We start from the raw sequence: 12,538 nt of genomic DNA on the forward strand, positions 1-12,538 counted from the left end.
CACTGACAATCAGTGACAATTTTAAATAATTATTTGACATGAATCGGGCATATTTTTAGTTGTTGATTAAATAATATTGATATATAGTGTATTTGATAAATAATTGATTTAAGAGGTGAACTTTATAAAAAGTTATTTATTGTGTATTATTTATGGAAGATAGAAGCAGATAATACATCAAGATATATTCTGTGATCCAAGTATTTTGTTGTTAAAGATGTTCAAAATTGTAAGCGTTCCATAGTAACAATATGTTATTAAAAAATCACTTTAACACTTTTCCTCTTTTCTCGATTGAGTATTAGTTTTTGTTGTAGGTACATATAAATTATTACAATCACTGAATACATAGCTAGTGAAAAAAATTTTCTCATTTATTAACTGAATTAATAATTTGCAATTATACAAGAAATAACAGTTATCCAAGAACATTCAAAAGCCATCTCTTTAAGCTAGTTATGACATGTCAAGTAGAATGACATTCTAGTAATATGTACATATCCATGCCAGTGTGAATTTTACTACACGTAATTTGCCACGTAAAGACAGAAAAGGTAGGGATAGCCGTAAAATATTTGCGAATTATGTACCCATAGCCTTAAGTAAAAACAGTTTTTAGGGGAATGGTTGCCACCTAGTCTTTGTGTAAAGGTTAAAAAAAAAAATTTCAGCGTTTAATTTTTTTAATGGATATATAGTACTAACGAAAGCAAAAGGCGCACCGGCGGCCCAGTCCGGGCCTGGCGTATTCGTGATTAGCGATCCCAAAAATCCATGAGTAATCTGTTTATATCAATTTATTGCCAAAAGCCATCGAAACTCTAGAAGATGACGTCCGTTGAAGGTCAAGGTCAAAGTAAAGGTCGCCATTGGATAGCCAGGAAAAAATCATAGACTACTAGTACTTTTCCTTGATCCAAACTTCTACATGTTGCCAGATAACCAGCAACTCAGGGAATTGGAATACCCAGTAAATCTTATAATTTTCCGAGTTTGTGCCTCTATATCTTGAAAATCCTTCATTCGATTGAGTTGTGTCCATGAGAACTTTTTATCAGGATGCTTCAAAGAGTATTTTGCCAAAGTCTGAACGAAATCCACTGGGACCTAATTTCCATAAGGTTTGTGCGGGGTACTTTAGTGATTTCTGAACTATCTCTTCTGAATATAGGTTAAAAAGCGTCTGCACCCCAGTGGCGACGCGTGACTATTTCTAAAGTGTTACCAAAACCAGATGTAAAAAAATCTTATTTAGAAATAGTATATTACATACGTAGCGGGAAAGTACTCTATTTCAGCCGAGCGGCAAGATAGAATTTGACTTGAACTTTCAAATGCGGTAAGCAGAATTGCTATTTTATTTTTCAATCAAAAGTTTTCGGGTTCAAAAATTGCAATTTTTCGATTTTTTGAAAGTTTAACCTACGAAAAAACTTGTAAAAACATTTTTTGCTTAGAATGACCCAAAAAATACAAAAACATGTTTTGTTTTGCAAAAAATCGCTGTTATGTGATTCCTCAAGTTCTTTGTTTATAACAATCTTATCGACATCCGGTTCAACGGTTACCCAAAAAATTCGTATTCTACGGGTCAAAATACATAAAAAAACTTGGGTAAGTCCATCTGAATTAAGGAGGCCGTTGTACCCCCACTGGCGACAGGACTAGTTCCTTTGTTTTCTAGTGTAGGTTCATAGACGTATAATAAAGGTAGACTCCGCAACTGCTGTAAAAGGTGGGATCAACACGATTGTGTCGCCGAGGTAATTTTGTTTATTGTTTTGATACGAAGTAGGAGAAATCTTTCCGTACGTAAGACAATAAACAAAATTACCTCGGCGAGATAATCATGTTGATCCCACTTTTTACAGCAGTTGCGGAGTCTACCTTTATTATACGTCATTGAACCTACACTCGACAGTATTGAAAACAAAGGAACAGACCTATAAAACAATGAGTGCAGCACTGGCGAAGCGTTCATGTAACCACTGTTACCATTGGTAACAGTTAAAAATCTTGCAATAAAATTTTATGACTAGTATGAAATAATTCCATTTATATTTTTTACCAACAGAAATATTTGTTAATAGTACCTAATTCGATAAATAGCCAACTAGACCGACTAGACGCTCGAAAATATTGGCGAGATATAATCCATTGCACGTTATTATATGCTGTTATTTACCAATACTGGCAGTGTTAACGCAGGAGAAACTTCGCTATCGCTCAGGACTAGCTCGTTTCTGAAAATTTTGAAGGAGCGACGGGTCTATTAGAGACGGCGCGCCAATTGTAACCATTTTGAGGATTGGTAACATTAATGTAATAAGTTTAGTACTTATTACAGATTACAGTGTGCGTGCATTTAAACATGGAAGAGTGTTGCTACGTATTGCGTAATTGATCAACTACGTGAAAAGTCATTCTCCTTGTATATTTTTTTTTATACTATATAATTTTGAAAAAAAATGGTATTGAAAATGGAAGAATTAAAATATAAACAATAGTTTTCAAAATCTGTTCTTTTTCCTACTTGTTCATTTTTTTTTGTTAATTTAATGGTAGAATAATATGTTTAGTTTGTTTATTATTTTTATTATTATACTTGTTACATATACATAATTAAATACATATAATTTGGGAATAGTGATTTGTTTAATTTTATCCCACAGGACTGAAAACAAAAACTTATGTTTGGGAGGTTTTGAAATTTTGAAAAAAAAATGGTATTGAAAATGGAAGAATTAAAATATAAACAATAGTTTTCAAAATCTGTTCTTTTTCCTACTTGTTCATTTTTTTTTGTTAATTTAATGGTAGAATAATATGTTTAGTTTGTTTATTATTTTTATTATTATACTTGTTACATATACATAATTAAATACATATAATTTGGGAATAGTGATTTGTTTAATTTTATCCCACAGGACTGAAAACAAAAACTTATGTTTGGGAGGTTCAAAATAATTTTTACTCACAATTGGTTAGTAATTTATGGATTTCTAACCTTTGAAGTCTCTACAACTTATGGAAGAAAGAAGAAAATCAAAAAACAACAAAATAATGTACAACACGATTCAGAGACAAATAAGGACTGAAATAAGAAAGGCCAAAGAAAAATGGTTAAAATCACAGTGTGAAGAGATAGAGTCGTTAGAGCAAAAATATGATACGTTTAACATGCATAAAAAGGTGAAACAGACAGCTGGTCTTCAGAAATCCAACACAGCTAGCAAATTCCGAGACCAACAGGGGAATATCATCACAGACAGAAATCAAGAAATCAGCATATGGACAAAATACATACAGGAACTCTTTGATGATACTAGATCCGAGCAACCTCCATCCTACATATGTGATGACCACTTACCAATCACATCAGATGAAGTGGAAAGAGCAATATCACAACTAAAAGATGGCAAAGCTCCTGGACCTGGCAATGCATATGCTGAACTCATAAAACTATTTAACACCGACGGTACTCAACGCCTAACCAAAATATTTAACGACATATATTTAAGCGGAGTAATACCAAAAACATGGTTGAAGTCGACGTTTGTTGCTTTACCAAAGAAAACAAAGTCCGTATCCTGCAGTGATTTCCGAACCATTAGCTTAATGAGCCATATTTTAAAACTATTTCTAAAAATTATACATCAAAGGATATATAGACTGTGCGAAGAAAAAATCAGCCGAACACAGTTTGGTTTTCGAAATGCAGTGGGTACAAGAGAGGCTCTATTTAGTATACAAGTGCTATTTCAACGATGTAGAGACGTAAATTGCGATATTTATGCATGTTTCATTGATTACCATAAAGCGTTCGATACAGTAAAGCACGACAAGCTGATGGAGATATTAACCAATATTGGAATTAACACCTGTGATTTAAGGATTATCAGCAATCTGTACTGGAATCAAACATCCTCTATCCGGACAGAGGCAGGAGAATCCGACGATATCAAAATCAAACGTGGGGTCCGTCAGGGATGTATACTATACCCACTGCTGTTTAACATCTACTCTGAGAAAATCTTTCAAGAAGCAGTGGATGATGTTGAGGCCGGAATTCGAATTAACGGAGAATGTATCAATAACATAAGATACGCAGATGACACTGTGGTATTCGCTGACAGTTCTGAAGCCCTGCAGTACTTATAAGTATGTGTCAAGTATATACTTTTATGATGTAATATTCGATAAAGGTATATTCTAAGAATAAACTTATTTGAATATTCCGAGATACTACTTACACGAATGTACTCAGTATATTCGGTACGAGGATATTCCTTAAAGTATATGCAAAGAACATGAAATTTAGAATGTTTTTTATGCTACATGCTACGCTTGTACTACGCATATACTAAAAAGAATGTACTGTATATATAACAGGGCTTTTCGTTGAGTACGAGAATTATAGTATTGTCTTAATGGCTGTATGACACTATGCATTTTCTTGTATCATTTCTAATATCGTTTCTTGTATACATTTTGTATTTTTACTACAAAAACGTTATTACGTAGGTTAAAATTTTTGACGTAAGAGAACTGTCAAAACATTAGAATGTGACTTTTCATTATTGCCGTGTTTATAATAAACATAGCAATAATGAAAAGTCACATTCTAATGTTTTGACAGTTCTCTTACGTCAAAAATTTTGACCTACGTAATAACGTTTTTGTAGTAAAAATACTATATCTGTATCATTTCTTGTACGTACATTTGTGCCCTGTATGACACTATGCAAGTTCTTGTATCGAAAATTGTATGAAATTCGGCACGTGATTGGTCGAAATTTTGTTTGTCACCCTGTGTCACGTTATGGTAGTACTGCATCTACAGACACAGCTGATTTTAAATATTTTATAAAATTTATAAGCTTTTATATAATTAACATTTTAATGTTAACCAGAATTTTACTTTGACTGAGGTTGATTATTTGTGTTTTTATTTTGTTTTGATATTTGTGCTAAAATATTTGCATTAGAATTATCTTCAGTTTGATCCAAATTAGGAACTATTGTATTTTCGTCTATTAAAAAATTATGTACCATGAAACCTAAATTTATAGTTTGAACTTTACTAGGAGCTAAATATATGGTTATTAGTAGAACAGTAGTCCATACCAAACGGTATATTAAGTATCAATAAAAGATTTATAAAATAATACGTACAAAAACACAAATAAATTCATCAATACATTATCCCATTTTCATTTCAGCCGCCATTATGAGTAAGTAATTATGACATTTTAGATGTTTTACCAGCAGGTTTTACGTTTTTGCTCTTTGCGCAGAAATTGGCGCAGTTCTTGTACAATAATCTGTGTCTGACTCAAATTCTTGTATCGTTTCTGATATCGTTTCTTGTATCTGTATATGACACTATGCATTTTTTTGACATATCAGAAACGATATTAGAAATGATACAAGAAAATGTATAGTGTCATACAGCCTTTAGAACCGTGACCATAACCCATAACCTAAACTAAACATACCTTGATTTAGACCAATAATAGGGAGTTTTTGTGCACACAAATACGTAAACGTAACGCATCTTTTTGACATGTACACTTGCGCAATGGTTGAACTCCCGTATCTCGATGCCCGAAGCGCCGAAGTCCGAAGTGAGGTGTGAATTCTCGATGCGTATTACCTAAAGTAGGGAGTTTTTGTTGCTACGTAACGTACGCATCTCCGTATACGTAAAGCAACTAACGTGTCGTAGAGGATGAATGTTAAAATAGGTAGTTTTTGTAACTGCCTTAACGTAACGTAAAGCAAATCGTAAAGTCACTTTTAAATTCCGTTGACATTCAAAAAAATAAAACAATGTTCACACAATATTCAATTAATATACAAATGTAAAAAAAGATAAATGAATAATGAAATTGTATGGTTTTAATTGCTTCTATTTAAATATAAAAATATTATTTTTCCTTAGGTTAAATTTTTTTTATTTTTGTTTATACCTACTTTTTAGTTGTAAATTATTGTATACCTACATCAGAATTCCAGTAGGTATAATGTAAATAGTGTGGTAATATTTATTTGAAAATTTTACTGAAACTAGGTCATTTGTTTATCTAGTTATTAATTGTGGTGATCAATGTATTTCTTAAATTAATACAAGATTTGTTTGTTTTGCTTTATTAATAGACAACTTAAAAACAATAAAATTTTAAATCTATTATGAAGTTCCAATTTCCAATTACAAACAGAATAATTTTACTCAAATAGAAAACCAATAACCAATATAATCTTAAAATGTTTATAAACGGATAGTACGCTGATGAAATGTTCATTTGGTAGGTAATCGGGCAAGATCCTCGTATGCATTCGGTGACTTTCGGCTCGATAGGGATGCGTATGAACCTAACGTACCAGCCCGTAACCTTAGATAATAGGGAGTTTTTGTGCACACAAATACGTAAACGTAACGCATCTTTTTGACATATACGCTTGCGCAATAATGGTTGAACTCCCGTATCGCGATACGTATTACCTAAGGTTACGGGTTGGTACGTTAGGTTCATACGCATCCCTATCGAGCCGAAAGTCACCGAATGCACACGAGGATCTTGCCCGATTACCTACCAAATGAACATTTCATCAGCGTACTACTCGTTTCTAAACATTTTAAGGTTATATTGGTTATTGGTTTAGTCTATTTGAGTAAAATTATTCTGTGTTTGTAATTGGAAATTGGAACTTCATAATAGATTTAAAATTTTATTGTTTTTAAGTTGTCTATTAATAAAGCCAAACAAACAAATCTTGTATTAATTTAAGAAATACAGTGATCACCATAATTAATAACTAGATAAACAAATGACCTAGTTTCAGTAAAATTTTCAAATAAATATTACCACACTATTTACATTATACCTAATGGAATTCTGATGTAGGTATACAATAATTTACAACTAAAAAGTATAGGTATAAACAAAAATAAAAAAAATTTAACCTAAGGAAAAATAATATTTTTATATTTAAATAGAAGCAATTAAAACCATACAATTTCATCATTCATTTATCTTTTTTTACATTTGTATATTAATTGTATATTGTGTGAACATTGTTTTATTTTTTTTAATGTCAACGGAATTTAAAAATGACTTTACGATTTGCTTTACGTTACGTTAAGGCAGTTACAAAAACTACCTATTTTAACATTCATCCTCTACGACACGTTAGTTGCTTTACGTATACGGAGATGCGTACGTTACGTAGCAACAAAAACTCCCTAATACGTATCGCGATACGGGAGTTCAACCATTAATGCGCAAGCGTATATGTCAAAAAGATGCGTTACGTTTACGTATTTGTGTGCACAAAAACTCCCTAGTAACGTTCTGATACGTACGTGAGAACGCATCCCTATCGAGACGAAAGTCACCGAATTCACACGAGGATCTTGCCCGATTACCTACCAAATGAACATTTCATCAGCGTACGACCCGTTTATAAACATTTTAAGGTTATATTGGTTATTGGTCTATTTGAGTAAAATTATTCTGTGTTTTTAAGTTGTCTATTAATAAAGCAAAACAAACAGATCTTGTTTTAATTTAAGAAATACAGTGATCACCACAATTAATAACTAGACAAACAAATGACCTAGTTTCAGTAAAATTTTCAAATAAATATTACCAAACTATTTACATTATACTGGAATTCTGTTGTAGGTACAATAATTTACAACTAAAAAGTAGGTATAAACAAAAATAAAAAAATTTAACCTAAGGAAAAATAATATATTTATATCTAAATACAAACAATTAAAACCATACAATTTCATCATTCATTTATCTTTTTTTACATTTGTATATTAATTGTATATTGTGTGAACATTGTTTTATTTTTTTAATGCCAACGGAACTTAAAAATGACTTTACGATTTGCTTTACGTTACGTTAAGGGAGTTACAAAAACTAGGGAGTTTTTGTTGCTACGTAACGTACGCATCTCCGTATACGTAAAGCAACTAACGTGTCGTAGAGGATGAATGTTAAAATAGGTAGTTTTTGTAACTGCCTTAACGTAACGTAAAGCAAATCGTAAAGTCATTTTTAAATTCCGTTGACATTTAAAAAAATAAAACAATGTTCACACAATAGGGCTTTTCATTCACAGTCATTTGTTTCGAGCTTCTGTCATATGTCGTATAATCCGTGTATATTAATATTATACACAGATTATACAAAATATGACAGAAGCTCGAAACAAATGACAATCGATGAAAAGCCCTATATACAATTAATATACAAATGTAAAAAAAGATAAATGAATGATGAAATTGTATGGTTTTAATTGCTTCTATTTAAATATAAAAATATTATTTTTCCTTAGGTTAAAATTTTTTTATTTTTGTTTATACCTACTTTTTAGTTGTAAATTATTGTATACCTACATCAGAATTCCAGTAGGTATAATGTAAATAGTGTGGTAATATTTATTTGAAAATTTTACTGAAACTAGGTCATTTGTTTATCTAGTTATTAATTGTGGTGATCACTGTATTTCTTAAATTAATACAAGATTTGTTTGTTTTGCTTCATTAATAGACCACTTAAAAACAATAAAATTTTAAATCTATTATGAAGTTCCAATTTCCAATTACAAACACAGAATAATTTTACTCAAATAGACTAAACCAATAACCAATATAACCTTAAAATGTTTATAAACGGGTAGTCATAGATATATAATACTCTAGATTGCGCCTTACGATCTTAAAATGGGTGACGGTTGCGACAGAGATAAATGAGCCTATTTGGTCGGTAGTCTCTTTCTAATTCAAGGGGAGTATCGACGACGTCACTATCCTACTCTGTCGTCGAGTGTTTTAGATGGTTTGAGAGTTCGAGCGGATGGCGACGAGAACTGGTCGTTTGTCTTCGGACGTGGATAATCCTGGGTCGAATCCCATACCAATCGTTACTTTTTTTATTTAATCAATATTGCGTTTATTAGATATTATTACATCTCTAAAGTAAATCTATGCAAAGAAATATATAAAAAATAAGAAAAACTGTGTAGGTACCTATAGATTTTTAAAAATATAAAAGCCAATGTTATTTTTTTAATAAGTTAATTGTAGAATAGTATAAAGTAATTGTTAAAAATATTCGTAAAAAATTACCAATAATTAATATCAACATACTGTACCATCGATTTATTAATTGAATCGGTCATTTCAAAAACAACATGAGTCACATATTCCTAATTTTACAGAAGAGCAAAGAAAACTAACTATATAGTCGAAAGATGGATGAAATGGATGACATCAGAATTCAGAGTTATATTGTAGTTTTGTTCCTAATGTTTTTACTGGACTGGTGTCGTTTTTGCACACAACGTTTATCTTAAAGGAGTCTATTCCTCTCAAAAAGTTAGTTTCTGAAAATTGTGGACTTTGCTGTTTTTGAAATGACCGATTCAATTATAAGTAATTAGACATTATTTTTATTTATGAAACTATTGTTACAATTTTTAAAAAAAGTAGAAGCAAAACAAACATTCACATCATTCGAATAAGGACGAATTTATAACGAATGACTTTTATTTTACTATGCAGTTCACAAATTATGTATTCCAATATTAACTTACTATACATACATTTATTATCTGCTAGATTTACTTAGGTCCATTTTTCAGATGTAAAAATATCTAATAAACGCAATATTGATTAAATAAAAATAAAAAAAGTAAAGTTGGTATGGGATTCGAACCACGATTATCCACGTCCGAAGACCAAAGACCATTTCCCGTCACCATCCGCTATAACTGTCAACACATATTACTCGATAAAGTGGGATATTCACGTCGTCGATATTCCCCTTAAATTAAAAAGAGACTACCGACCAAATAGGCTCATTTATCTCTGTCGCAACCGTCACCCATTTTAAGATCGCAGGGCGCAATCTAGAGTATTATATATCTATGCGGGTAGTACGCTGATGAAATGTTCATTTGGTAGGTAATCGGGCAAGATTCTCGTGTGCATTCGGTGACTTTCGGCTCGATAGGGATGCGTATGAACCTAAAGGCCGCGTCCCACGATCAAATAATTTGATCAAACTGGTTTGAGCAAACTGAAAGTGACAGTTAGTGACGTCACATCCTGAGTGTTCATTGTGGATAATAATGAAAAATTTTAATTTTAAATAAAGTACAAACAAGTTAGACAACTCAATACAAAAAATTTGATCAAACTAGACTGATAGTGAGAGCACAGATTTTTAGAATTTCAAAAAAACTGCAATTGTGACGTCACTTTGACGTACTTCCTCAAGTACGTCAAGTTTGCTCAAACCGTTTGATCAAATTATTTGATGGTGAGACGCGGCCTTAACGTACCAGCCCGTAACCTTAGGTAATACGTATCGCGATACGGGAGTTCAACCATTAATGCGCAAGAGTATATCCACTGCCTTTTGGCAACACTCAACGACTGCGTTCACCAGATGCAAATACATTCACAAATGTTTGCGTTTTGATTCTAAACTTGTTGACAGCGAACTGAACGGTTGGTTGTTTAGGTTAAAATTTGACATTTTGCTTGCTTGGTTTGAACGTAACCTAAAATAAATTTTCTCAATAAATACGTTTTTGAATTTATTTTTTTTTTATTAAAGGAAAAAAGAAAATTTATTTAATAGATAATAACGTAGCAGAATGTCTTCAGTAGCCTTTATTTTATATATAAAACCCTTATCAATATATTTTAAAATATATACAATTTAAATTCCCGCCATATTTCAACACGTTTGCAAAGTTCAACTTAAATATCTTATGTTTGCAAAAATGGCGACCGCTTTCCAAACATGTTTGACGTTAGCAAGCAGAGATATGTAAAGAAAATAGATCAGGCTAGTCATATGCCACTCAATGCATCGGGGTGTAACGCCCATATCAAGTACGGTGGTCTAGCTATCTTTGTCTGTCGTGCGAGTGTGAGCGTATCTACCAAGAGGTGGGAATAACGGAAGCTAGGGAGAGAAAGCTAAGCGCCGGTAGAGAGAGATAGATAGACCACCGACCCGAACTGTTCCGCGTTACGCTATTTTTCGAACTGGCCTAATCATTCCATGTTAGCAAGTCGTTCAGAACCATAAAGCGCAAACTGATTGCCAACGTTTGCATCTGGTGAACGCGCCCACTGTCATTTGTTTCGGGCTTCTGTCATATGTTGTATTATCTGTTCTGTGTATAATATTAATATACACGGATTATACAACATTTGACAGAAGCCAGAAGCTCGAAACAAATGACTGTGAATGAAAGCCCTACGGATTATGGATTATGGATGAAATAATTGATTAATAATAATTATGATTATGATGGGATTTGTTTTGTGTTTGGATTGTTGAAAGTTGAAATAATATATAGTTGCAGTTGAACTGAAAATTGAAGTTTATTGAATTGAATAATACAGCTGTCCTAGTATTATATGTGGCCTAGGCGTCGTAGGCTCTAATGTGAACAGTTTGTGTTTGTAAACTCAAAAGGTTTCCTTTTAAAATTTTACAGATTTCGTATTTTAAGTTTACAAATGGAAGTTAAAGAAGAGTTCAATGAAGAGAAGTGTAAATTTGAAATAGGTAGTAATGTAAATGATGTCCTTTTGGATAGCATTAAATGTGAAATTAAGGATGAATCTCATGGTACATTTGATTCTGTAGACTTTAAGAAAATATCCATAAAGAATGAAATGGAAGAAGATGCTGAAAAACAAAGAAATGAAAGAGGTAAGTACATACTAAAAATTACTAATATATATAATTAAAGCTAATTTACAGGTGGTTATATTTGCTAGTTGTGCCAAATTTAGGCAACTTGCAGTTGGAAATGTGTTGTTGCCAGAGTTTCAATATTTCAATAAACTAAGGCATAAAATTCCAAGTCTCTCCTTCAGACCTAACCCCCTGGAATGAATGTAATTGCTCATCGTGATATAGTAGGGTCAATCGGGGCTAATGTGAAACACACAAAACATTGGGGCTAATCTGAAACATGTAACATGTAAATAAGTTTAAAGTTTTAGTAGATGAAGATGTGGAGTGTATGTCATTTTGTAGCTAGTACATTAATTAATTAAACCCCATATCAAACATAGTCAAAATCCACCTAACTGTGTATAGAAAAATATAAAAATCATGACTTGCAATTTTAAGGAAAAAAACTTTTAATCGGAATGCCAAAACTTTTTCTCAGGCATTAAAAAATACATTTAAAAACACAATCATTTAATTACAATGCATTCTATTAGAGTGAATGAGCATTTTTAGCTATAAATGTTTGTCCTAACTCTGACCAAACCTAAAATATTATCCACCAAAGTCGAGGGGCTAATATGAAACGGTGTTTGGGGCTAATGTGAAACACTCTCCAGTATTATTTCAAAACACACTCTAAGCAAAAATATTCTACATTATAAAATTTATATCCGCCTACCGCATTTAAAAACAAAATAGTTATGTCTTTTTGTTTTTCTTTTTGTTTTATTCATGCAGCTTCTTCCTTTTTTACTCTG

General features: G+C 31.9%; 1 protein-coding gene across 2 annotated transcripts in view; it reads left to right on the forward strand.

The window, feature by feature from the left end:
* The first annotated feature begins 11,153 nt into the window (after window positions 1-11,153).
* The window catches only part of LOC126886550 (zinc finger protein 728-like), a 31,529-nt gene continuing 30,144 nt past the window's right edge, over window positions 11,154-12,538 (forward strand). The window contains exon 1 of one of the 2 annotated variants that reach the window (XM_050653504.1): window positions 11,154-11,753. In XM_050653504.1, the coding sequence (XP_050509461.1) occupies window positions 11,558-11,753 (196 nt within the window). In that variant the 5' untranslated portion in view covers window positions 11,154-11,557. The remainder of the gene's footprint in view (window positions 11,754-12,538) is intronic. The other variant, XM_050653505.1, reaches the window with a different exon arrangement.

The sequence above is a fragment of the Diabrotica virgifera genome, chromosome 6 (genome assembly GCF_917563875.1).
Source record: "Diabrotica virgifera virgifera chromosome 6, PGI_DIABVI_V3a".
NCBI lineage: Eukaryota > Metazoa > Arthropoda > Insecta > Coleoptera > Chrysomelidae > Diabrotica > Diabrotica virgifera.